Raw genomic sequence first — 27,873 nt, 5'->3', positions numbered from 1 at the left:
AGTATACAGTGAAGACCTAGCAAGATAATGAGGAAATATTGGGTAGAAACTGGGAGATGAATAGTATTCAAAGAGATGGCACAGCGGTTGAGCGCTGGGTTGCGAGGCTGTCCGCAGCCTCTGCAGCACCATTTCAGTCCCCGGCCACTGGCAAGGGTCCCACAAAAAAAAAAAAAAGAGATTGATTGAATTTCTTCAGCCTGCAGGAGTTTTCTCATCCAGTTGAGGCAGCTGAGAGGTGGAACAGAGCTTTTGGCTGACTCTCCAGGCTGAAAAGAGAGAGACCAGAGATTTTATCATACATAGTATATGCCAAATAGTTACTTGGGAATGAATAAGTAGATACAATAGTTTGCATTTTATTCTTTTTAGAAATAGATCTTTCCAATGACTTGCAAAGATTTCTTTTCGCCCTTAGACTAAAAACAAAATGAAACTCATTATTACTTGTTAATATGTAGGAGATAACAGACCCATTTGTAATGTTATTCAGTGCTAGAAATTCAGTGTGATCCTTGAAATAGAAAAGAGATTTAGGCAAAATGGCAGATACATCATGTACTACGTTGTTCCTCCCTACGCCCCTGGAAAGAGAGTCATAACTTTTTATTATGGAAATTTGAAACACAAAAGTAGAGGGAGTATAATAAATACAGTGTAATAAAACTTAATGTGCCCATCACTCATCTTGGAATCATCAACTAATGGCCACCCTAACTTATTCAGGTTACTTTGAAGCAGCTCCCCAGCATATGAGTTCATCAGTTTCTATTTCAGAATTCAGATGATTTTCATTATTTGCAGTATAGTTATGGTCAATAAAGTCACCACAAATACTGAATTAATTAGAAAATATTAAATTATTGCTTCAAGGTATAGGTTCCTGTGAGCCTCTGCTCACTCACATTGTTTTCATCAACTAACCACCAATTCATAACCTAGTTTTACGTGGTTCTGTCTATTGACGCCTGATTTGATATATATTGTCGACTCCTTGACACTGAGCAGAGAGCCAGCAGTGCTGTAACTCCTGCCTGAACAAAATTTATGTAACACACGGATTTTTCCCTATCAGGCACATTAGATAGCCCTTGTGTTTAGGAACACTAGATAGCACTTCAGCACTACTATTGGGGGCCATTTTAAATAGCAAAATCACCAAGATAGAGAACAAACATGAAGAAAAACATGGCACTAAACAAATCACAAAATGGACACTTGTCTATAATACGAGAACTCAAACAAGAAGCTGAGCATTACCTTGTTCAACCTCAATTGGGAATGTGCGTGCTGGGCAACTGAAATTTTTTCTGTGCATGCACATAGCTGTGAAGGATTGCAAAACCACTGCGAATATTGGCTTTGGAGTTAGAAATAATTTTAGCAAGTAGACAAATTTGCACATATGGAATCTGCAAATATGAGGATTGACTGGGTATCTTTCAGATTTCTTTCAAAGGCTTTTTGAAAAGCACAACCACAATACAATTATCATACTTTTAGAAGTGAATAGTAATTCCTTAATAGCACTCAGTGCTCAGTGTTCAAGTTTCCTAATTTCTCATCATTTAGAAAAATTTAATCTGTTCAAGTGAGTATCTAAATAATATCCATATATTGCAATTGGTTGAAATGTCTTTTAAGTCCCTCATCGTCTGTATACCCCCATGCTGTTTTTTCCCTTACTTGTTAAAGAAGCTGTGTTGCTTGACCGATCATTTTCTGTAGTTTAGACTTTGATGATTGCATCCTCATGCTTTGAATAACATACTGGTCTCTCTCCTGAACTTCCTGCAAATTAGCTTGATCAGATTCGCTTGAATATTTTGGCAAAATCACTTTGTTTACCAATTTTAAAAATGATAAACTTGTTTCTTCTCCAAAGATGACAAATAGATTTTTCTTTTTGGAAGAATACATGTATCAGTACGAATGTAGGGATTTAAAAATACCAGTATTTCAATCCATTATAGTTTTTTTTATTACTATTAAATTTCAGATGTTGACCATCGACGAACCTTCTTGTTAGCTTATGAGCCTTTTTGATACTATCCTTCTTCTTCCTTTCTTTCTGATATGGTAAGATCTTCCAGGCTCATCGGGAATATTTCTTATCCCAGATATGAAATTAGATTTCTCTCTAAAGAGTCCCAGGTTTGGGATTTTGACATTGTTGTTAGTTGGTTTTGGTTTTTTTTTTTTTTTTTTTTTTTTTTTTTTTTTTTTTTTTTGAGTGCTTAGGGAGAGTGGTTTCTAGATACCACTAGGCAGATTCTTTTCCCCTGGATTGGTCATTACTTTTTAAGTCTTTTAAGAAGACAAAGGGAAACTTTGTTCTTATTTTTAAAGTAAAAAATGAATTTGTGTGCGAATGCTTGATTTCAACCTACCAATAGACATATGGTTGCATGTTCTATATACTACTTTTCTCTGCATTTCCTTCTCCCCTCCCCCCAGGATAATAATGTATCCTGGAGATCACACCATCTTTTTACATCTGCCTAGTATTTCGTTGTGTGGAGGTATCACACTTTATCCATCACATCCCAACTGATGGACATTTTGGCTTATTTGAGTCTTTGCTATTATTATCATTGTTATAGTAAATAACCTCATGTATACTTATTTTTGTATTTTTGCTGTTGTATCTTTGTGGTCGACTTATATTAATTTGATTTCCATTTCAAAAGATAAATGGACCACATTCCCCTCTATAAATTTGTGCCATTTATATGCCCAGCTGCAAAGCATGAGAGTTGTTGATTCACCACTACCTCATTGGTATTTATATTGCCAAACTTTGTGTTTTTAGGTGAGAAACGATACCTCAGTGTAATTTAATTTGCATTTCTCTTGTGACTGAAGGAAATCATCTTTCATGTGCTTTACACACATTTGCATTTTGCCCTTACAAACTTGCTGAAACTCTGTTTCAGGGATATTCCTTTTCCTGTAACATAAGTTATAAATAATCTTTTCATAACATCATTTGCCTTTTACTTTGTTTACAGCATTACTTTCTATGCAAAAAGTTCCTTTAATTTATAGGATCACATTTTTCTATTGTTCTAATTACCTTCAGATTTTAAGTCAGTGATTTTTTGTTCTACTCTCAAGTTATGGAGAAATTAACCCATGCATTTTTCCAGTGCTTTTGTGGTTTATTTTCTTTTCAGGCAGTTCTTTAATCCATTTGTAATTTATCTTGATGTAGAGAGTGAGAACTGGATTCAGTTTTATATTTCCCTTATTTGTTTATTTTATAACACTGAATTGTTTATCTTATTACCACTGAAATGTTTCAGTAATATTGTAGTAAATAACCTCATGTATACATTGCTGAAAAATCCAGCTTTTCTCCACTAGTTGAGATGCCACTTTTACTGTGCACTGAATTTCCATACACACTTTTATCTGTTACTTATTGGCCTATGTATTCATTATACAGTTATAATGATAGTCTTTATGCTTTTAACATGGTACATTTTTATTTTTAATATTTAAGAGCATATATTAGAAGCATGTAATGTAGAGTTATGTGTTTGTGAGAAATACATTTGTCTTTTAATTTTAAAAGATGTTAGTTAACACTAAAATAGTCCAGAGAATCATGGTTAAAAGTCACTTGTTATTATGAGAACTTTAAAATGTAGTAGCTGGTAAAAAGTAGGTAGGTTATTGGAACCAGTCTGGATCATCATAGGCCAGGATGAAAAGTTTGAATTCAGAGGGGTGGGGATCTGAATGTTTTTTGAGACCTTGAAAAATCATTTCTTGCTGGACTTTTGATGTGTAAGATTTCTCTGAAGATTACAAAACTGTATCAGACATGGTTGCATGACTTTTCAGTAACCTCCTTCTCTCTCTTTTTCCCCTTTTAGCACCATGTATGTGTTTGGTGGTTTCAACAGTCTCCTCCTCAGTGACATCCTAGTGTTTACCTCAGAGCAGTGTGAAGCGCACCAGAGTGAAGCTGCTTGTCTGGCAGCAGGCCCTGGTATCCGGTGTGTGTGGAATGCAGGGTCATCTCAGTGTATCTCCTGGGAGTTGGCCACTGAAGCACAAGAAGAAAAGTTAAAATCAGAATGTTTCTCCAAAAGAAGTATGTTTTTTTCCCCTCTTAAAATTTAATTGAGATCTCATTTTGTCTGAATTATGAAGGTCCTTAGCATATGAATACTTTTTATGTTCATTTTATTATCTAAAATTACTCCATAGTAACTTGTTTAAAATCTTTATGGTTATTGGAAAGTTGGTTTGCAAACATCCTTACAATGGGTGGAAACATCCCATCTGGCTTCAGAAGCTGTTTGCCAGTGGTGGAGACAAAACCTCCTTAGCACCAAATGGGCTTTGTGTATCCCCTTCAGAACCAACCTGGATGCAGCTGGTCTGAGGCAATTCAGTGCAATAGGGTGTTTTTGGTGATGACAGAAATGTTCTGTATCTGCACCGTCCCAGTAAAGTAGCCACTCAACACATGGCTATGAGAACACTTGAAATTGAGACTGCTGTGACGAGAAACTAAAAATTTTTAATTTTATAATTTAAGTTAAAAGTGATATGTGGCAAGTGGCCACCATATTGGATATAGGCGGGTCTGTTTGTTGTTAAGGATGTGATTAAGAGACTCAACCCAGAAAAGCTATGTTTAGATAGCTATGCAGTAGGTCATTTTAGCATATAGAGGTCAAGTTGCTATCTTTGCAAAGTATTCTAGTTTTACTAAGTAGGCTTGTCAGTGACAGCAAAGCAGGTGGTTACTGAGGATGAGCAGTAATCCCTGCTTCCAGAACCACCCCTCATGTTTTCCATGCTTTCCTCATCTTGCTTGCTCAGCTTCTTGCTCTTTTGTGCTGATAGTACAATACATGAAGTAAGGTGTGAGAAAGTCCTTTTAAAATATTTATTCACTTTAATTAAAGATGTTGATTCATTGTCTTAACTAGTCATTGGAGTTATAGGGTGTAGAGGCAAGTTTTCACTCCTGAACATCAATCCTCAGTAAGAACACGCAGGAAACCATCCAGGGTTATTGGCGGGCTAGTGGGTGCTGAGAATTAGCTGAGATGACCAGAACCGGGTAGGTTAGTCCCTGTCACCTGAAAGGGATAAAATCAGTGAAATAGTTATTTTTAAACCAAATTTGAAAAGTTCAAACTAAATGCTGAAGTTTATAGAACGTAATATTGAATTACTTAGATGGTTTGCTGTGAGCTCTTCTCAGATGTGAACTCCCTGGTTTACTTTCTTTTCTGAGCATCTTCAGTCCTTGGGGTGATGACCCGGGTAGGGGAACACCCTAAGGAGCAATGTGGAGTCCAAGCGAGGAGGGTCTCTGCCTTTCCTTGCCCATGGAGTCCACCAGGTGCCATCTCCTAGAGTGGTTCAACAGAGGAGCAGTTGGTCATGCAGCTTCTCTTTTGTTGCTCACCTTGACCTGGTGTCAGTTGGAGAGGCAGCAGGTCTGCGGTAACCCAGAAATTCTCCAGCTAGTCCTCCTTCCCTTCCATGTATGTGTATAAAATGCATCTCAGCATGGCACCTGCTAATGGTTCTGTGGTGCTGCCTGCTTCCTGTGCCCAGATTAGTCTTGCGTTTGTAGCTGGGAGGAATGGCTTGGTTTCCTACTAGGTACTTTGTCTCCGAGGCAGCTTTTGATATTCATTCTATTGCTGGTTGATTTTCTTGGGAGGAAAAGTATTCCAGATATCAGGTACACTTCCATACATCTTATTGTTGTTATATTAAATTAATCTAATCCATCTTTGTTTTTCTCTTTCTGTTTACTACTAGCCCCTTTTATTGAGAATTGTTCACATATATCACTTTAATAATTTTAATGTGTAAAGCATAATGGCTTGATTTACATATGTTGTGTCATATACTTTTGTTGTGGTAGTACAAAGTAGTATATTTTCAGATTGTCTACTTATTTCTAAATACTATTTTAAGTTGAACATACCAATATATTTTCCTGCCAGTTTCACTCCATACTTTACTCCCTAACCATTGTTACTTTATTTTGTTTTTTTTACTTCAATCTCAGATTGTGTTTAACAACAGCTCTCACCAGTCATGACTGACTGTTCTGACAAGCTGTCTTGGTTGATGAGTTTTTCTTCTCTCCATAGCTCTCGATCATGACCGATGCGACCAGCACACGGATTGTTACAGCTGCACAGCCAACACCAATGACTGCCACTGGTGCAATGACCATTGTGTCCCGATGAACCACAGCTGCACAGAAGGCCAGGTCAGAGACCACTTCTCACAGATTTCAGAGCAGGGGAAAATTCCACATGAAGTCACATTTAGATTGTAATGTATATGGTATAAATACTGAACCAGAGTAATTTTTAAAACCTTCAAAGGTGGTTTTCTTCTAGGAAGTGGTTGCTCTACCACAAAAATATATGTGTGGTGTTTTAGAAGCAGGTGTGACTGTTTTCTGAATACTCTCTACCCTCTACCCCCTGCCCCTGAGCATGGCTGTGGTTAAGTACTGGGTCTGTGATGTGAGGCTTCTAATGAATGGCCGGATGGCTCTACCTATATACAAGGTTTTGAGCAAGTTAGGTCTTGAGACTGAAAGGGATCAGGTGTCAGTCATACTGCATTATAGAGATAAGAGACTTTGCAAAATCTCCTTGTCTTAGGGTAATTCTCAACTCAGCATAACTTAATGCTTACCATTTGTGCATTTTTATTTAGGTTATAATAAGATGCAGAAAAAGATTTGACTCAGCTTATGTAGTATTTATCAATTTAAAAGGCACTCTTTGGAATGCAGTTCATAAAATACAAAACCTTTCTGAGGCATGTTTTGGGAGGCATTTGAAAGCAGCAAGTTCAACACCCCCATTTTATTTTATTTATTTATTTATTTTTTTTATAGAGGCATGTTTTCTTTGTTTGTTTGTTTGTTTTGTTTATACATGCACTGGGTACAGTCAGAAGCGCGGGAGGGTGAAAGAATTCACCAGAGCCAGAGCAGGGAGCAGAACAGGCAGAAGGACCGAAGTACACTGCTGAGGGGAGCAGCGGGCGGCAGGAGAGGTCTGCGCGCCGTGCGGGACCCTCCTCCGGTGGCCGGGAAGCAGCCGGGGATCGAACCGGCTCCGCAGAGGCCGCGGGCAGCTTCGCAACCCAGCGCTCAACCGCTGCACCACCGGGGAGGCCCAACACCCCCATTTTATAGATGAGCAGGTTAAAGCAGAATGTTTAAGAGAGCACTGCTTCCTTGCTGGTTAAAGGTGTGTTCTTGAGCAGAGCATTTTACCATGCTGGTTCCACTGTAGTGCTGCTTCATCCGCCATTGTGCTTCTTGTATTTTTATCTACTTGAAGCTTGCTCCCTCAACTAGAGTTTGTCATTTTTAGTATCCTCTCTGTCCTCCTCCTGAGTTCTCTCTGTGGATATGAGAGGAAAACTTTTTGTTTCCTGTATTCTAGATCTCCATTGCTAGGTATGAGAATTGCCCCAAGGATAACCCTATGTACTACTGTAACAAGAAGACGAGCTGCAGGAGCTGTGCCCTGGACCAGAACTGCCAGTGGGAACCCCGGAATCAGGAGTGCATTGCCCTGCCTGGTAGGCCTTGCCGAGAGGCGCATCTTGGTGGATATGGGCCCAATATTGTGCAGCTTAGAGTGAACCTGGCAGAGGGAACAAGCTCATTTTATCCAGTGATTCTCCCATACCAGTACTGTGATTGTTATTTATAACAATTGCTTTTACTGCTCATTGAAATAAAATGAAGTCTCATCTGCAACTCTGGAGAATCCTGTGACAGCTCGGCTCTGTATTGTTGAGCCTGCTCCTTCGCTCCCACCCCATCTGCTGTCATAACTAGAATAACGTGTAGCAGTCTCAGCAGCCAACTTCCTGGGACCTTTATGAGGGGTACTTCTTATTGACCATGGGAATTAGGTTTTGGCACCTTCTGACAAGGAGAGGAGAGATACCTCTGTTAGCATTATCTTCTCTGGTGCTCTCCAACCCCAGATACCTCAATTTATGGTACCTCTGAGGCTTAGGATGATGAATTGGGGGCCTGAAACCAGGAAACCATGATTGAAATGCTGACATTTGCCTAACCAGGATGTCTGGGAAGGACATTTGGCAAAATGTGACAAAGTGTGACATCTGGGTTTGTGCAGGACAGTTGGCATCCTCCAGGGCCTGTGAATGTGCTGTGGTAGTCAATTCAGCTTGCAGGAATGGGCTTCTTATTCTTTATCTCTTTGCATTTCAAAGTTTCATGCACAGCAAAGCACCTGGTGATCGTTCTAGAAGACAAATTCGGGTTCAGATCTGGGATGGTGCCCAAGATGTACATTTTAACAGTGACACTGAAGCCACACTTTAAGGAGCAAGTCTTTACCTGCTTTTGAATGATCCCCTTCCTGTGATGTTTCCCTTCTCTCCCTGACTGTTAATGAACATGGTTGATGGTGTCTCCAGGGCATCTGATTCTGCTGGATTTGTGTCCCTTGTTCCTGGCATCCTGGAGGCATCCATGACTCTTCAGGGTATCACAGTGGCAGAATACTACAAGCTTGCCTTGTGTGCTAAAGCTGTACCACTTTGGTTTTTTCCCCCAAAAGATCTTTCCACCTTGTTTTGGAGATGTTTCATGAACTTGATTTTACCTCCCACTTAGTGCTGTGGAAGCAGGGCAGCCCTTGAAGTCTGTAGCTTAGTTCTTCTGCCAACTCATTTCTATTGTTGTGGTTTTCTACCCCACCCTTCTAAAACACATGTTCATTTTTCTGCTTTTTACTTAGGGTTTTGGTCTCCTTTCTATTTGTTCTTTAAAAGGAGGTTTACAGATCTGATGCTGTACCAAAAAAAAGTGTTTTCTTCTAAGACTTTAGCGGGTTGACATCAGAATCTGATTTTTGAGATTCAGGAAATATGACCAACATTTAAAAATTTCTGTATTATGTATTTGGTACTTAGGAATGTGTCTGAGGCACCTAAGCACATCCTAATAAAATTCAAATCACAAAGACCATTGATGTTTCCAGTAATTTGAATTGGTAATACAGTAGTTTTGTGTGATTTCTAAAACTTTTTTCCTCTCCCTCCTTTACAAAAGAAAATATCTGTGGCATTGGCTGGCATTTGGTTGGAAACGCATGTTTGAAAATTACTACTGCCAAGGAGAACTATGACAATGCTAAATTGTCCTGTAGGAACCACAATGCCTTTTTGGCTTCTCTTACGACCCAGAAGAAGGTAGAATTTGTTCTTAAGCAGCTACGAATGATGCAGTCATCACAGAGCATGGTGAGTTGAAATCCTCAGAACTTAAGTTTGTAGTATCCTTCTTTCTACCAAAGGCCTGAATCTGGCTTGCCTGTGCCATGCTCAGCAGGAGGATGCTGGCACACATGGTGTGATAGATTGCGAAACTGGACTGTCAGGTTCTCTTCCTTTAATGCCGTCTTATCTAAAAATGTTTAACACTTTCTTTTTATGAGTCATAGCTTGTATAAATGTGCTCATATCCTGGTGATTCAGTAGATTAGTTTGTATCTGATTTATTGCTTGGGTGGGGGACGTCACTGCTAATTAGCTAGACCGGATTAAGCCACCTGAATCTCGGATTTCAGGTATTATTATAATATGTTATATGACTTAATATTTATGACCCCAAGAATTGGACACCTGTCTGGGTCTTAGATCTGGTCAGTCCAGAGGGGGAGGACTGATCTTCTCATCAAGAGCTTCTAAGCACACCAGGAACCCAGCTTCTCTCCCTGCCCAGCCAATGCTCTCAGGCAGCATCTAGTTGTTATTTCCACAATCATGTTTTGTCTTTTCTAGTGTGGCTTCCCTCAGTGTTCTGTCCTTGACTGTCAGCAGACCTTACCTATTATTGTGCTTTCAAAAAAATTAATGCTTTTCAGCTTTGCCCAAGACCATGATTCCCAATTCCATGTCTCTGAAGAAGACCTGTTTCGAAGGGTTCAGCTCTCCTGGCTGACCATAGAGATATGTCTTCTGGTCCCTCTACTCTCTCCCACAGGTTTCCTAGCCTTAGAAGGTTCTGGGTAGTCCAAATTGCTGTGTAGTCTAATTTGCTGTGTAGTCTAATTTGCCTTTATACAACAGACATGCACAGACTTGTGATAAGACTGACAGAAGGGAGACAACTAAAGTGAAATGTGCTTCCACAGTTGTAAGTTGAGACTTAGAGCCCAGGCTTGCGTGACAACATAGGAAAGAGGCCCAGGCTAGCACTGAGGGTAGACTGGCTACTAGACAGCCAGAAAGAGGTTACCCTTAAAGATGAGAAGTGCTTTGGGAAGCTGAGAAAGGAAAGGGTCTCTGTGTATTGATACCCTTCCCACCTTTTCACAGAGATTGGTGAGCTGCTGGTAAGCTTGCATGACTGGTGGCAAGGGAATTGTTGAGTGAGGCCTCAAGAAGGGATTAAGGCCAAATTACAACTTTGGCTGTCGTGCTAAAGGCTTTGAATTTTATCAAGAAATTGAAGAGAAGTTATTGAAGAACTATAAAAAAGTATTGATTTTAATTTTCTTTCCTTAAAAAAATACTTATTTAAAAGGAACATTTTTTTTTCAAAGATTTATTTATTTATGCATACTAGAGCTGGGGTACAGGCCAGAGATGCAGGGGGTGAGAGGATCCATCAGAGACAGAATGGGGAACAGAACGGGCAGATATACTGAAGTACACTGCTGAGGGAAGCAGCGGGCAAGTCAGGAGAGGTCTGCTGTGCCATGTGGGTTGCTCCCTGGCTGGCCGGGGAATGAAACCATGCTGCAGAGACTGTGGATTGCCTCACAGTGCTGTGCTTAATCCCTTGCACCATCAGGGAGGCTCTAAAAGGAACATTTTAAAATATTAACAATAACAATAAGAAAATAAATATTTATCACAACCGAAATAACCACTTTTGGGTTTATTTCTCTTAGGTCTTTTAAATAAGCCTGTATTATTTTTGCTCTCAAAAATATAAATCCATTGTACATTTTATTTTAAAACTGCCAAAATTATAAATTCATTTCCGGGCTAAAGTTATACTCTGATTTACATTTTTTTTAAATTGCATTGAGAAGGAAAATTCAGTAGAGCTGAAGATGGAGGCTTTCCCAGGGGATCACTATCCTTTTATTCCTGTAAAATTTAATGTCAGCCAATATCCCCCAGCTGAAGGTGGGAATCTTCAATCACCTGAATTGGCCAAGGCCTCAAAACAGAATTAATGACATGAAAATAGGCATGCAATCAATATTTCATAGTGTCGATCAGGTGAGCACTTGTGAGGATAAAACATTTAAACCAATTTGGAGGTGGGGGGATAGCTCTTCATAGCATTTGTCACAAGGTTTGAAAATTCAGGAGCTTTATTATTGCTTTGCTATTAATCTAAATGAATACTTTGATATGCCAGGCATAGTGTGTAATGCAGAAGTGATGGTCTGTCCTAATCCTAACGTAGAGTCAGCTTTCCTCTCATCTATGGGGTATGTGTCACTAGTTTTTATCAGAGGGCTATTTTGGTCAAGCCATTGTATTCATAGCTTAGTCTTTTTTGCTGTAGTCAAAGCTCACCTTAACTCCTTGGGTTGGCCTTCGGAAGATCAATGTGTCCTACTGGTGCTGGGAAGATATGTCCCCGTTTACAAACAGCCTGCTACAGTGGATGCCCTCTGAGCCCAGCGATGCCGGCTTCTGTGGGATCCTGTCCGAGCCCAGCACTCGGGGCTTGAAGGCTGCAACCTGCATCAACCCACTGAACGGCAGTGTCTGTGAAAGGCCTGGTAAGCAGAGGGTGGGTTGGGCACGGTTGGAGGCTCATGGGAAGAGAAACCATAGGCATGAGTAGGTGTTGAGATGTATGAAACATTCATGAAAATCTGGTGGAGTATTGATTTTAAGCATATGGACCAGAGTATAACCCAGAATTTTAAAAACAGAAATAGTCTCTGACTGTGAATACTATGAGCCATAAGCAAAAACACAAATAAGTAACACTACTCAAAGAACCTAGTATTTTAATTAATAAGTTGAAAATTTAAGAATTATTCTGAAACTTTCTTGGTGTTGGCAAAGAATGATGTGGAAGAGAGAACAAAAAAATGCAAGTAAAAACAAAGTAGATTAAACAAGGAAGCAGTTCACTATCTGGGCAGTGGACAGAAGATGGCGTCAGTAGGGAGAAAATGACAAGAGCAGAAGCCAGCCAAGGTCGCCATAATGTGCAGGGGAGCCCTTTGAGGTTTACTCTCCTCTCAGCCTGTGCAGATATCACAAAGGCAGGCCAGGCACAGCACCTCAGCATGCAGATAAGCTTAGGACAGGCACCAGCTCCTGCACAGGGAGTAACATAAAAGTAAAAGGGGGAATTTTGAGGGGCACTTTTGGGAGACTAGACTCAACTGGCCTCAAGTCTCTTTTCAGGAAGGTGCTGTAATTTGAGGATTCAGAGGTGTAGGAGAGAATTCATAGCATAGTAGGGTTACTTAAACTATGATTTCTAAACTCTCTAGGTGCTTTTCAGACATTTTGGATCTTGAACACTTTGATGAATTTAATGAATGTGTGGTCCCTCTTCCTTCCCAAATACATAGACTTTTGACTTTATATATCTAGCTGGGTTGTAACCCCCCCCTGAAGTTCATCCTGAGTACATTACATTCTTTTTTTTTTTTAAGTGGTTGAATGATTTTTTTTTTTAAGATTTATTTATTTATTTATGCGAGCACTGGGTACAGTCAGAAGCGTGGGAGGGTGAGAGAATTCACCAGAGCCAGAGCGGGGAACAGAACAGGCAGACCGATGAAATACACTGCTGAGGGGAGCAGTGGGCGTGGCAGGAGAGGTCTGTTGCGCCATGTGCTGGTGGCCGGGGATCGAACCAGTGCTGCAGAAGTAGCGGGTAGCTTTGCAGCCCAGCACTCAACCGCTGTGCTACCAGGGGAGGCTCCTGAGTCCATTACATTCTAAGGAGAGTTAGAACCCCTGCTCTTAATGGAAATAACATCTTGTTCTTTTCTCTCTTTCCCTAATGCTCTTTGAAAAGAAAATCACCCCCCCAAATATATATTCTTTATTAATTAGTACATGGTGACTCTCATGGTTTCTATTTTCTCCTTTATTTAGTGTAGTCTACTGAGTTTATTTCATGACACACAGTGGGTCACACGTCATACTGAGGAAACTATGGCCTTGGCCAGCGTGGTGGGAGTTCTGACTGCATCTCTTGGGTTTGCTTCCAGCGAACCACAGTGCCAAGCAGTGCCGGACTCCGTGTGCCTTGAGGACTGCGTGCGGAGAGTGCACCAGCGGCAGCTCCGAGTGCATGTGGTGCAGCAACATGAAGCAGTGCGTGGACTCCAATGCCTACGTGGCTTCCTTCCCCTTTGGCCAGTGTATGGAGTGGTATACCATGAGCAGTTGCCCCCGTAAGTGAAAAGTGAGCTCCGGGCACCGTTAGCTTCCCACCGTTACTGGGTGGGGGCAGCTGTGCTTGCTGTGGAGCAGCACTGTCCGCATCTGGACATTTTCGGGACAGGACTAACTTGGCCTTCTGCTCAGGTCTGTTTGGAGACTGCCTGATGACCTCATCAGACAGAATCAGGTGCAGTGACCCAAGTAAATAAATGTAGGACAGATCCAAGTACAGAAATAAGTTGCTCAACTTCAGTGTCATGTTACCAAACACAAGTAGTGTCTCCATATTTTAATCCTAATTCATAACATAAGCACTTTCCAGGAGGTGACCTCTAAAGTCCCTTCTGCCTTCAGCATCCTGGGATTGAGCTCGAAGAGTCCTTATAAGTTGGGCAAAAGATTAGGCTCCCTGTATGACACTTAACTAACATAATAGAATAAGGAGTTAGATTCACGAGAAGAGTCTGTTAAGGAAAAAGATAATTTAAATGCAATACATTAAAATCTATGATAGTGAATTACAACATGTGTTTTTCTTAACAGCTGAAAATTGTTCCGGCTACTGCACCTGCAGTCACTGCTTAGAGCAGCCGGGCTGTGGCTGGTGTACGGATCCCAGCAACACTGGCAAAGGGAAATGCATAGAGGGCTCCTATAAAGGGCCGGTGAGGATGCCTGCCCAGGCTCCCACAGGACACTCCTACCCGCAGCCCCTTCTCAATTCCAGCATGTGTCTGGAGGACGGCAGGTACAACTGGTCTTTCATTGAGTGTCCAGGTAAGATGCCTTGTGTGTCCAAAATCAAGTGTTTCACTACCCACTTAAAAAAGAATAAAACCTATAAAGCTAAATTATTTATATGGATTTTCTTTAGGAAAAACAAAACATTATCTTAGGAGAAGTATTTTCACGTGAAAAAAATTTAATGCCTATAAATGAAAATATTGAGATTCAAGTGAGCTCACTTTCATTACAAAAGTAACATATTCATTAGAAAAAAATGTAAATATTACAAATATATATAAAAACTGGAATTGCTCCTCCCAGTTTCTCATAGAGGTAAAACTATTTGATATTGATACCTCCGCGCATACTGATGGAAATATTTTAAAATCCTACACTTAAGTGCTTTGCGTATTATATATTACGTACATTGTTCTACAGTTGTTGTTGTTTTATTGAGGTGACATTGGTTTCCAACATTGTATATGAGTCAAAGGTCTAGGTTTAGGATAATAACATTCAGGTGTGTTTTAACCACACACCACACCTATCACCACGGCACCGATATAGTTTGCTTTTTACTTAAAAATACAAGGTGGCAGTTTTTGGGGGTGGGGCCGGGGGGGAGAAGGATTGAAAATAAAATCTGTGGCCCCAGAAATTCTCCACAAATGTAGAGAAGAAAACAGTTTTATTATTGCACATTGCAGGCAATCCACTAATGAGATTGTAGAGGCTGAGAAATCTCACCCCTTTAAATAACCAAGCACATTGTAGTGGCAGGAGGGGCACAGTGCAGGATCTCTAATCCAGCAGACCCGGTAAAGGAGGAGAGAGTCCTGGAGCCCTCAGTGGCTTTTGCAGGCTTTCATTGGGATTTACCAGGTACCCGGCAGGCAGGGGTGCTGAGGGGCCGGGAGGCTGGCAGGCCTCCCAGCCCCCAGCAAGTCAACCGCTCTCCGGCCGTTCTCTGGTGGCCTTGTTCTTTGCTCCTCTCGTGGTTCCCTCTCTGCTTCTCGTGGTTCTGCTTTTGCTGGCATCTCCCTGACGCCGCCCTTATAAGCCCAGTCAAATCCTATCTACATATGCCCACCCCCTACTCCAGGTGCCCGCCATCAGGCATGCATTCGGGACCACAAGGATCCATCATCTATCCTGATGGCGGGAGGGCAGAAAAACCGGATACTTTTTACCTTCCCCTACACACATCCAACCCATAAAATACATGTTCTAAAGATAAACAATAATTTGTCTTTATGTGAGAGGATCTTATGGCACCATTTGCTATATATTCTTTCATAGTTGCCCTGAATCCACCTGGTGATTGGGTGAATACCTGGGATCATCAGTTGTCTTTATCCAAAAGGAAAAGTTTTTGCGTCTTTACAGCAGGCGGTGGGTACTTGGCCCTGCCTACTTGGGCTAAGTTCCCCAAGTCCCTGGGAGAAACGATGCTGTCTTCTTGATGTTTACATCTCAAAGGGATGGCTCCCAGCCCCCTCAGAGAAGCATTCCTGGATTGCAGTGCAGACCAGAGCCAGTACTTTGTTTTAAAAAAATTTACGTGTATATACAAATCAAAGGAACAGAGGAAGGATTTATAAAAACAAGTTTTCTTAATGAAAAGGAAGAAAGGAAAAAGGTCTCTTTCCCTTCTGGCTAGAGAAAGAATTTAGTGAGCCTACCTGCCTGCCTGCCTTCTTCCTTTCCCTTCTCCTACCTTCCTCCCCAGCCCACCTTCCCTCCCCTTCTCTCCACTCTTCCCTTCTGTCCATTGGTTGATGCAAGAAGGAATAGAACATCCCCTGCTGCTAGGGGTGCTGCCCTGAGAAGCCAGCTCTGGGAAGTTGGCCTTTTATTCACCTCCTGTGAAAGCTCAGAAATGTGCTGGTGGGCCTGCAGACAGCAGGGCAGGCAGCTGCACATGCCAGGATGTCAGTGAGTGGGATCTTCTCCAAAAGCCTGTGTCTGGCCACAGGACTCTGAGGACCTCTTTGGGGTGTGGGGGGGGGAGGGGGAGAGTGGGAGCCCTGTGTCCTTGGTACATAAAGGTAAAGGGCAAGAGACAGAGACTTACAGAAATTGTCTGAAGTGTACATAACACATGAGCATCATCCAGAGTATGGAAACCCCCAGGGGAAAAAAAAAGGCTAAATGTCAACCTAATAGAAAAAAAGTGAGCAAATGTTGGGGTCAAGGAGTGCTGAGGAACCCCGAGATTCTTTTCTCTTTATTTTTTTTCCCTGCATTTTTTTTTTAAGATTTATTTATTTATTTATACAAGCACTGGGTACAGTCAGAAGCGCAGGAGGGTGAGAGAATTCACCAGAGCCAGAGAGGGGAGCAGAGCAGGCAGAAGGACCGAAGCACACTGCTGAGGGGAGCAGCGGGCGGCAGGAGAGGTCTGCGCGCCATGCGGGACCCTCCTCCGGTGGCCGGGAAGCAGCCAGGGATCAAACCGGTGCTGCAGAGGCTGCGGGCAGCTTCGCAACCCAGCGCTCAACTGCTGCGCCACCGGGGAGGCCCGGAACCCGGAGAGTCTTGACTTCTACACAGGAAAGAATTCATGTAGGAGTCATGTAGAAATGAAGTGTTATTGTAGGAATATCAGGACAGAGCCCCAGCTGCCTTAACAGAATGAAAGATTGACCCCCCACCAAGGGGCATCTCTCAGCACATCCCCACATCCCAGCATGCACACGCCTCCAGGCACCTGGTCCAGAGCTTGAAGTAAGGGGCAGGAATTTACAGATTGGGATAATTAGATTTAGCCTGTTTTGTTTATCAAAAGCATCTGACCCCTAACCTCCCCTTAGTTAGATAAGATAGGAGTAGTTTTACAACTAGTGGCGCCTGGTGTGAGATAAACTAATAAGCTTTGAGCCACTTTGTTCTGAAATGCACAGCTGTTTTTCAGAAATATTGGTTGGGGGATGAAGGGGCTTCAGCCATTGTGCTAAATTCCTGTTCCTCACAGGCTATAAAGAAGCATCCCGTCGTTCTCAGAAAGAGAAATAGCAAGAATAGGGAAATGCAAAATAAAATGAGGAACCCCTTTTTTATCTACCAAACAATTGACTTTCTCCGTTCCCTTTTTTCATCTAACATTTTGGAAGAACTACAATTCTATTTTGAATGTGCTGATAGTTCACATTTTAATGAAAGATTTAAACCTATGCTTTTCCATTAATGTCAAGGCTGTATCTGGTGAAATAACAGCCCTTGATGGGAGCCGAGCTGTGTGAAGGTATGGTGTGACGGCTAAGGGAGAGAGGGTGCTGGCCAGTCACAGCTCCACAGCTCTTGTCCTCCCTGCTTTTGCTGAGTGGCCTGCATTTCTCCCATAGTAGGAGGAGGGGGACACAATGGACCAGGTGCCTAGAGGTGTGTGCATGTTCCTGGATATGCGGAGTGACAGCCTTTCATTCTGTTAAGGCGGCTGGGGCTTTGCCCTGATTTTCCTTTCTGATCTATATTTCACCTCTTCTGGCCCCCACAGAACTGTCCGTCTCCTCTGTAGCCGCTGGACAGATGCCTCAGCCAGCTGTTGAGCAGGCACAGAGCAGGTCATGAGTCACTTCCACTCTCTGGAGGCCTGCTCTGACCCCAGCCACAGCTGCACGTTTGAGGTGTCAGTTGGTAACATGCATCCAGTCACTTTGGCAGTTCCCTCCTCCCCCATTATGATACTGGTATCTCAGCTCCTCTTTTTTCTGTCTGCTTTGTAATTTTTAGATATTCCCCAGTACTTCAGAAGTGTCTCTCCATCCTTTTGATAGTACCTTTTACTCTTAACCTCAAACTCCTTTTGATTTGTCCCTGTTTTTGTCAATTTTCTGTAATTTCAGTGAGATTTTGAAGAGGAAGAAAGAGAAGCCTTTCTTCAGTCTTTCATTCTTGAGCCACAATACGTATTTTTACTGGAAAATGATTTTAGGTTTATATTTCCGGTGTGTTGTATTTTGCCCTTTTGCTAATACCGTTGCTCATTTCCATACAAACATGTATATCCACACACCTTAAGTAATTTTATTATAGACATTACTGATAGTTATTTTAAGCTTTTCAGTTGCAGTCTATATAAAACAACTCAAATACCTGTAGGGATGGGGTAGCTAGCGGGTGGGCAAGTGGAGCAGGCTGTAGAAATTTGCTGAGGTGATGAAAAACAACATCACGTTGATCAACCGAGACAGATCAGCGGAAGCAGAGACTCAGAGTCCCTGCTGGGACTCTGGTTGGTTCAGGTCCCTTGGGTCTTGCAGTCATAGCCTGCACAGCTGTCCAAGCAGTGCTGAAGGGCCCACGTGTTGTCTGCCTTTCTGGTTATTGAGTCCCAGGTGACCCAGTCTTAGTGATCCCACTTCTGGAAATGTTTATATATAAAGATGATTATTTTTCTAATAATAAAAAATTTAAAAGCAAACCAAATATCAAAATATAAGGGAATAGTTATGTAACTGTTATGACTCAAAGGAATTATTCTGCCGTTTAAGTTCTATTTATGGTAAATTGAATAATGTGGTACATTGTGATCTGAGTTAAAAAGAAATCAAAATTGAATATTAATATGAACACAAGTATATAAAATTGCGTAGAAAAACTTCTGGAGGGCCTCCCTGGTGGTGCAACAGGTTAAGTCACAACTTATGAAGCTATCCACAGCCACTGCAGCACAAGTTTGATCCCTGTCCAGGGAGCTATCCTCATGGCACAGCAGACCTCTCCTGACTCGCCCGCTGCTCCCCTCAGCAGTGTATTTCAGTCAATCTGCCTGTTCTGTTCCCCACTCTGTCTCTGTTGAATCCACTCACCACCTGCCCCCACCTCTAGCCTGAACCCCAGTGCTTGTATGCATAAATAAATAAATCTTTAAAGAAAAAAGAAAAACTCTGGAAGGAAAGGTACCAAATGTGAATAGTCATCTCTGTGTGCTAGACATGTATACGACTTTTCTACCTTCTTTTATTTGTTACATTATCATGAGCATATATTATACAATGAATAACAATGAAAATTAATTTTTTGATGGGTCTGGGTTTCCACCTTGCTGTGATATATTTCTGACTTTCCTGGCATACCTAATTTTTGCTGTTGTGGTCTTATTTCTCAGTAAGAGTTTTTAGTAGATCAGTTCTGATGGTTTTGTATTTTGCGACAACAAGGAGTATAAGCAGATGACTGCAAATAAGTTTTGTCTAACCTATTCCACCAGTTCCACCATGGAACAGACCCCTTAACGTTCTTTTCCTTCCAGCTTGCCAATGCAATGGCCACAGCAAATGCATTAATCAGAGTATCTGTGAGAAGTGTGAGAACCTGACCACAGGCAAGCACTGCGAGACCTGCATCTCCGGCTTCTATGGTGACCCCACCAACGGAGGGAAATGTCAGCGTAAGTCAAATCCGTTGGGCCTGACTGCACACAGGCTGGCATAGTGCTTCTCCTTGTCTTGACTGTCCAGGAGGTGTAAAGCCACTTGGTTTTGAATACAGCATTTCATAAATCACAGTTGTCGGAAGTTCAGCTCACCAGTGTGGGAGGGAATGAGCAGAGCCGACGGGTGTTAGAGTAGCGGTTAAGGCAACGAGCTGGAAATGAAAGAGGGGAGCCTTAGGGTGATGATACAAGCAAGGGGCTTACACTGGAAGCCTCACCTCATTGTCCCTCCTGGAATGGCACGGTGGGTGATGAATCAGCGCTGCTGGGGGAGTGGGCTCACTGTTGAGGGAGCCTCAAATGAAAGGCTCCCTCCATCTCAGAAGGCTTTCATGGACTCTGAGTTTTTGGGGAGAGTGAAAGGAGAGAAGAACAGGAGTGGAAAAGTGGGGTGCAGCCAGACCCCCTCAGAGACCAGTCATTGCTCAGAGTGTCTCCACACCCAGCACTTGGCACAGCAGAGATGCTTCATAAGTGTTTATGTATGAGTGAAAGAATTGTACAGAGAGAAGCAGTCAAAATAGTGGTTCCTTAGGATGGCAGTGGAAGCCGCCGTTCTCTTTCCTCCTGTCATGTGACTTTGAGTCCTTTAATGTTACCTTTACTTTATTTGAGATGACTGATTAATTGAAAAACATGAATCTTACCCATTTAATGCTTTTCTTTTCATCCTCTTCCCCATCGAATCCAAGTCAGGTAACTATTTTAGGAAAAGTCTCTGATCATAAGCTTTGAAACCAATGGTGACCTGCATTCCTCTCCCTTCTCCCCAGCATGCAAGTGCAACGGGCATGCATCCCTGTGCAACACCAACACGGGCAAGTGCTTCTGCACCACCAAGGGCGTCAAGGGAGACGAGTGCCAGCTGTGAGTACCCACTCCTGAGACCCCTGCCACAGGCTAAGTGATTGACAGCCAGGTCAGCAGGGTCTGAACCACCAGGGAGCACCAAGGGGCACTGAAACTGCCTGAACCTGCACAGCCACCCCTTCCCTGCCCTTTTTCCCATGGGCTCTGAAGGATCTCTCGTTGATTGATTTGAAATTTTGCCCTTTCTACTTTGCACAAGTCTGAGGTGGTCAGGTCCCATGCTGAGGAGGCCATCAATTCAGCAGCAATTCCTTAATGGCTTTTTAATTTACATTTTTATGTTTTAGTGACTCTTAGGTTTCCTGGGTTGCTGACTTGCATTAGTCTTTTAACTTGAGCAACAACTTGATTTTTGTCACGTCAGGAGGCTGCACCCTTACTGAGATTTGGAAAAGCTGGTATATTCCAGGGTAGTATTTTATTTTGGTTGTCTCATAGTTGAGATGAGACAACGTTCACCTTTAACGTTCCTTCCTGTTCTAGCACTTTCTTTGGTATAGTGTATCAGACATTTTCCAGGGAAGACAGGGTCCTATCATCCATGAGGAGACAAACGGCATTAGGCAAACTTGGGGTTTCTGCAGTTGCAATGCCTCCACTGAGCAGCAGGGTCCTCTGAGACAAACCCCTTAATTGTGCAGAGCCTCATTTCCCCATCTATCCATAGTGGGCCTAGTATAATCGTTTTTAGTGCCCTAGTGAGTTAAAGAGAGATTATCCCCCAGTTAACATACCTGTATGCCTCACCTCACGAAAACATGATGCAGGTTTATTGGTTCTCTTAGGAAGAGACTTCAGAGAGAAATTTTTGTAGTATCAAAACACTGAGCTGACAGAGCAGATACATCATTGATCAGCTTTGTTTTTTCTTAAAGAATGCTAGCAATAGTGTCACAAATGATTGAGACATTGACAGGGGTGTTCAGGAGGGAATTGCTCTGCCTGCATTTTATAGCTTGTACCAGTGTATTTGTTTACCAGTTTCATACTGCCCTGAAGCCAGTCCATAAAGCAAAGTCTAATCAAAGATTAAATTTAACATTTGAAGGTAGATGCCTTTAAACAGAACAACGTAATAGAGCAATTAGTCAGTCATGTTATACAATAAAGAAAGGAGGAGTAGTTCCGGGGAAAGGGTTTTTTTTCCTCAAGAGAGTTTAGGTAGAAGCAAGTGCCAAGCATCACAGTGTTCCTGAATATTTACCTGAGAAACGTTCTTTTTGATTAGCACTTTTTCCCCCAAAATGGGTGAGCCATGTTCAAGAGATTAAAAAAAGAATTCTAATTGGTGTTTAGCCTTCACATACTTGCATTGAAAGGGCAGGCTCAGATTATCCCAGGAAATAGGCAAGAAGTGAATGAATATTTGAAAACTGCTTTCACTGGACTTTTAGAAGAATATTTACTTCTTCCAAAAGAGAAAATGTGTTTTTCATGGTATTAAGTAGGGTCTAGATTGATCCTACTTGGATTTAGCTTGTGTATTTTGGCAAATATTTATCAATAATTTATTTGGCAATTATTTATCGGTGTGAGCTGCTGAGCAGTCAGCATTGAAAATGGATGTAAACTCATTTTCCACCTGATGTGGTAACAGTGAAGAATGTAAAATACTGACTTAGAGCTGTTTGTAGTTTACGTAAAGGAGTCTGGTTGATATTAAAGTGAATATAGATTCTGTTTTGACTAGTAACTAGTAATAGACAATAATCTTCATTTTTCCCCCTAGATGTGAGGTAGAAAATCGATACCAGGGAAACCCTCTCAAAGGAACATGTTATTGTAAGTGTTTTTGCAATTCTTATTTGTCTAGAAGCAAAGTAGTTCAGTAAAACTTCATTATTTCCTCTAAGTTGATTTGAGAATGGTAAGTGCGATAGAAATATAGCAGCCACCCAGGTGTGGTAAGCTGGTACATTATCATCTATTAATCTGTCTTAGATAAAAACCAATACCAAGTTTTAACAATGATGTGGAAAAACAGGAACCTTCTACATTCTTTGTGGAAATCTAAAATGGTATACCCACTTTGGAAAACCATATGGTGGTTTTTTTAAACAGGTAAAATAAACTTAACAGACACTCCCCATTTCTCTCTCCTCCCAGCCCCTAGCAACCACCTTTCTTCTGTCTCTCTCTGTCCTAGAGTTTGACTATTCTATGTACCTGATAATGTGGAATCATACAGTGTTTGTTCTTTTATGGCTGGTTTATTCCACTTAGGCATAATGTCCTCAGGCTTCATCCATGTTGTAGCATATGTCAGACTTTCCTACCTTTTCAAGGCTGAATAGTATTTCACCGTGTGTACTGCCACATTTTGTTTATCATTCATCTGACTATGGACACGTTTGTTGCTTCCACCTTTTGGCTTTTGGAAATAATAGCTACAGTCTATTTGACTGCTGTGAACATGGGTATCTGAGTACTTCTTCAGGTTCCTGCTTTGAGTTCTTTTGGATATATACTCAAAAGTAGAATTGCTGGATCATATTACAGCACAAGCCAATTACTAGATCCCATTTTTATTTTTTTGAGGAACCACCATACCACTTTCCACAGTGTCTGTACTACTGTTTTACATTCCTGCCAGTAGTGCACAGAGGTTTCAGTTTCTCCACAATCCCGCCAGCACTCATTATTTTCTGGTTTTTTAATAGGCATCCTGATATGTGTGCAGTGAAGCCTGGTTATGGTTTTGATGCGCGTTTCCTTAATGACTAGTGATGCTGAGCATCATTTCATGTGCTTATTGTTCATTTGTTTATCTTTTTAATCGAAATAGCTATTCAGATCCTTTGTTCATTTTAAATCAGGTTGTTTGTTTTTGATTTTTTATTACTGTTGTGTTGTAGAATAGACTTTTTAGAATTAAATTATATCATCTTTGACCAGTTGGCTCTCTTCCAGGCTGTGTTCTTTTGCTGTATCACATTTGTCATTGAAAACTTCCTTACTTTCTAAAATAAGATAACCAAGATATAAATTCCTTGCCCTAGAAATGGAACCAATCTGGAGTCGTGTACCATTAATTTATAGCTCTGTATGCTGAAGTAAACCCTAGCAGGTAGTAATGTTCAAATAATATTTGTTAGTGGAGTTAGGTTGGAGCCTAAAGCCTCAGTTGTGGTCATGATATAAGAAGGTTGGTGAGTTAACCCAAATTAAATGATAGTGCCCACAGAATTGATATTCTGGGGAAAATTTTCCAATCTCCAGGTATTGATGAGCCCAAAGTACTTCTCTGGTTATTTGAATTTAAGCAAATAAGTCTGTATCTCTCCAGGCCTGTTCTGTTTCAATTCTTAAATACATATTTATTTCTTTCCATAGACACTCTGCTTATTGACTATCAGTTCACCTTTAGCCTCTCCCAGGAAGATGACCGCTACTACACAGCCATCAATTTTGTGGCTACACCTGATGAAGTAAGATTTTTAAAGTCTTAATTTTGTTTTGATTTCATGTGGATCTTTGTCTTGGCCATTATCTATGGAAGCACTGCCTCAGAAGTGGTCTCTAAAGAATGATGTTTAGAGATGCAAGGAAGAGATGTTAGAACCTAAATTTGGAAACTGCTGCCCAGAGGGTTCTTGGAAGGCCTAACCCCCTAATGTTAGATCATAGAATGGAAGGTGTGGTGTTCTGGGGAGGATCTTTCTAAGAGCTATTTTTTTCATGGAGTTCGGTGTTTGACAAAGCATTAAATCCCATATACTTTTATGGGTGGGCAATAAAATTTATTTGGGGTATAGACCTTACATTAAGAAAAATTGGTTAGAAATTTGGCTGACTCTTCTATAAGTGTGCTTTGCTTAAGAGATTGTGAAGTATCTGTTTTGTAAGTTAAATTGAGAGTAGTAAAATTTAATCACTGCTTTATTTTAAAACCTGGAGACTGTTATAATTAATTTTCTACTTATTTGCACTTCTCATTAGCAAAACAGGGATTTGGACATGTTCATCAATGCCTCCAAAAACTTCAACCTCAACATCACCTGGGCCGCCAGCTTCTCAGGTAAAAACACAGCTAAAGAAGACCCCCTGACTGGAGGAAATAGGTTGAGAAATGTGATACAGGAGTTGAGAAAGGGAGCTTGGAAGACAGATGGGTTTAACATCCACTTTGCTACTTACTAGACCTTAGCAAATGTTCAAAACCTTCCTCTAGACCTTTGGGTTATTCATCTTAAATAGAAGATAACAGCTATGGTGTGGAATAAATTGGATTATGCCTGCCAGTGTCTACTGTGCCATCAGCCGCAGTGTGTGCTCGCTGCCCCTGCTCTGCTGCCACCTCTGCTTCTGGTGCCCCAGCACCACCCTGGAACCACCTGCAGCATCCTCATCTAGCTGCAGAAGGGAAAGATTCAAATGACTCTGTTTCAGGAAACAGAAACATGAGAATTTAGGCACAAGGAAATAAATGTACTCTGGGAATTAAATCAAGCTCTAAGAGCACAGGTTTTTGCTATTTTGTTTATCTTACTATGATTCTTTAAGGAAGACCCAATGGGCAGAAAATCTCCTAAAGAAATAAAGTGTGGAGAATGTAGGTCAGCAGACCTGGATTTGAATTCTGCCTGTTACTTAGTAGTACTGTGCTTTCTGAGTCAGTTTCCTTGAAACTGGGATAATAAAGACAACTTAGTCATATAGAATGTTGTGAGAATTCAATAATAAAAGAGGTACTCAATATAGTGCTGGAATTTCATTAAATGGTAACTTTTTTCATCATGATTATTATTAAGATACTGGTTATTTGGTCAAAACACAACCTGTGAGACTGAAGCAAAATAAAAACATTGATTTTGCATATCACTTTGTATTTATCATATCTTAAAATACTGTATAGAATTCAGAAAAGGTTCAGAAACTTGCAGTGACAAAGATAAATAAGACAGCAATTTAAGAAAAAGTATGGGCCCTCCCTGGTGGCTCAGGGGTTGAAGTCTCAGCGTTATCAAGCAGTTGCCAGCCACTGAAATGCAAGTTCGATCCCTGGCCAGGGAGCTGACTCACATGGCGCAGCAGACCTCTCCTGTCTCACTCACTGCTCCCCTCAGTAGTGTATTTCAGTAGATCTGCCTGTTTTGCTCCCCACTCTGTCTCTGGTGAGTCTTCTCACCGCCTCTCTCCACCCCTACCCCCTGCACCTCTGGCCTACACCCCAGTTCTTGTATACCTAACTAAATTTAAAAAGAAAGAAAGAAAAAGTCCGAATTATCAGAGCCTTTGTCTGCAGAATATGAATGATTTGCAATGACTCTCTCCTCGAGGACTCAGCTATGCAGAGCAATTGAAGAGTTGTGGGCAGAGTGAATGCCATTACTTGTTAATAGGATTTTAGTGTTTTCTGGGCTTTTATGGCCATATGTATACTGTTTTCCATAGGGGCGGAGGCTGCAGGACTCCCTAGTAAAACTATTCTAAGAGCACAAGCTTGTGGGTCAGCCTGCCCAGCTTCAGATCCTAATTCCACTTCTTGGCGGCTGTGTAACCTGAGTCATGTGACTTAATTTGTCCAAACCTCAGCTTCCTGATCTGTAAATGAGGATGATAATAAAGTGGTTGTTAGTATTAGATGAGACTGAGCGTTAAAGACTATTGCTGGGACATTGAAATTTTGAGTAAATACTGTTAGCCTTATTATTAATGGGGGTAGATTCTGTCATAAAAAAGTTTTCAAGTTCATCTTTTTCTTCCTAATAGCTGGAACCCAGGCTGGAGAAGAAATGCCTGTTGTTTCAAAAACCAACATTAAGGAGTACAAAGACAGCTTCTCTAATGAAAAATTTGATTTTCGCAACCATCCAAATATCACTTTCTTTGTTTATGTCAGTAATTTCACCTGGCCCATCAAAATTCAGGTAAGAAGTGCCTGTTGGTCTCCTACCTACAAAAATGGTGAAATCTCTCGTGAAGACTGCATTCACTAATTTGGAACTTGTGGTGAATGAGATTTATAATTTTCTTGCCTTTGTGATATCTATGGCAGAGGCGTCCTTACTGAGCACAGAACACCATAAAGAAGCTTGTGGTGGGGATGGCTTGATTCCCCTAGAAACGAAATTTATAAGCACTCTTGAAAGCAAATTGGCATATAACAAATTTAATAATTACAACTGTGTGCATTTCTTTATTAAGCACTTGCCACATAACAGTCTGTAGATCTAAACAGTTTGAATTCTGAAATGGGGAGAGTGGATATAAATGAAACAAACGCAGATAGAAACAGTGAAAGCTAGTGTGGAGAGTGTGGTATGAAAAGATCCCAGGAATGCAAGTAGCTTTTAGAGGAGGAGAGGAGGGACAATGAGGGAGGCAGTTTACCATCCCCCTAAGGTGCCCAAGTCCTGCACTAGACTGGATTTTAGTCCTGACTAGCTCACTCGTAGGCAGACCACACCCTCTCCAAGTCTTGGTTGTTTTGTGACCCACAAGAGTAAATCTAAGTATCCGTGTTGCCTGCAGCAGCGACTACCATCATCAGCCTGCTCCTTTTCTCTGTTTCCAGGGGGTCAGTCCCTTGGGAACCCTCTGTGACTCTCTTGTCTGAGACCGTGGCATGACCCCTTATGATCATCCACCACTGTGTCCTCAAGGGCCTTGCTTTAATACAGCATAATTTTTTTACCCCCTTCATTTTGGGTAAATGTGGAATTAGGAACGGGTGGTCTTTCAGGAATTGGTTCGCCCCAACTATGGAAGCATAGTCAGGACTGGGCTGTGGCCGTTTGCCAGTTTTCGAAGCATGATTAGTGAAGGAAGTTGTCGCTGATCACTTAGAAAGGTTTGAAATCTAGGTCTAGTGATGTTATGTTCATGTCTTGGGGCTGTGACTAAAGAACAGTCAATCTGATCCTTTCTGGAATGTGGAGGACAGATTTTTTTCCTCATCACTCTCTTTCCTTTTCCTGTCTAGATAGTCTGCAGATTTGTTCATCCTTTAACCTGCTATTCCCTTTGCTCAGAGACTCTCTGCTTCACTCCTTACCTAGTCTTCTTACAACACTGGCCACACGCCCTATTTCTGTTTCTCTTTTCTATTACCCTGTCAACCCACAAGAGTCTACTTTATTTCCACACACATCCTGAAACTGCCTTGCCATGGTCAGCCCAGTGACCAAATTGTTCTTCTGTCCCCTTTGCCTCATTGTCTGTGTTGAGTCACTGACTTCCTTCTCCTTTTGTCCCCTATTCCTCTGGACAGTCTTTTTAAGAAGTCTTCTTCCTTAAATATGTCTGCAATTCAGGCCTTGGTTCTCGTCTCTTCAGCCCACACAGTTTTCTGGGGTAATTACATCCCACTTGGACTCATGGTCCTGTTTGTATGCTGGTGGTTCTTAGTGCTCTGCCTCCCAGTTTCCATTTGAGCAGAATAGTGCTCTCAGCTGCTGCCTGGACCT

At 41.5% G+C, this 27,873-nt stretch overlaps 1 protein-coding gene across 1 annotated transcript in view; it reads left to right on the top strand.

Annotated features, from left to right (window-relative positions):
• Positions 1 to 27,873, top strand: part of ATRN (attractin) — a gene marked incomplete at both ends in the record, with an annotated part of 98,983 nt that overhangs the window by 50,745 nt on the left and 20,365 nt on the right. The window contains 13 exons of the mRNA XM_084248234.1: positions 3,882 to 4,102; positions 6,135 to 6,256; positions 7,455 to 7,593; positions 9,104 to 9,294; positions 11,579 to 11,798; positions 13,257 to 13,442; positions 13,975 to 14,208; positions 19,412 to 19,549; positions 20,368 to 20,461; positions 22,194 to 22,246; positions 23,798 to 23,892; positions 24,404 to 24,482; positions 26,177 to 26,334. Of these exons, the coding sequence (XP_084104360.1) occupies positions 3,882 to 4,102; positions 6,135 to 6,256; positions 7,455 to 7,593; positions 9,104 to 9,294; positions 11,579 to 11,798; positions 13,257 to 13,442; positions 13,975 to 14,208; positions 19,412 to 19,549; positions 20,368 to 20,461; positions 22,194 to 22,246; positions 23,798 to 23,892; positions 24,404 to 24,482; positions 26,177 to 26,334 (1,930 nt within the window). The remainder of the gene's footprint in view (positions 1 to 3,881; positions 4,103 to 6,134; positions 6,257 to 7,454; positions 7,594 to 9,103; positions 9,295 to 11,578; positions 11,799 to 13,256; positions 13,443 to 13,974; positions 14,209 to 19,411; positions 19,550 to 20,367; positions 20,462 to 22,193; positions 22,247 to 23,797; positions 23,893 to 24,403; positions 24,483 to 26,176; positions 26,335 to 27,873) is intronic.

Source organism: Talpa europaea (genome assembly GCF_964194135.1).
Source record: "Talpa europaea genome assembly, chromosome: 11".
NCBI lineage: Eukaryota > Metazoa > Chordata > Mammalia > Eulipotyphla > Talpidae > Talpa > Talpa europaea.
The sequence above is the reverse complement of the archived record's forward strand: the minus strand, read 5'-3'. Positions and strand labels throughout refer to the sequence as shown.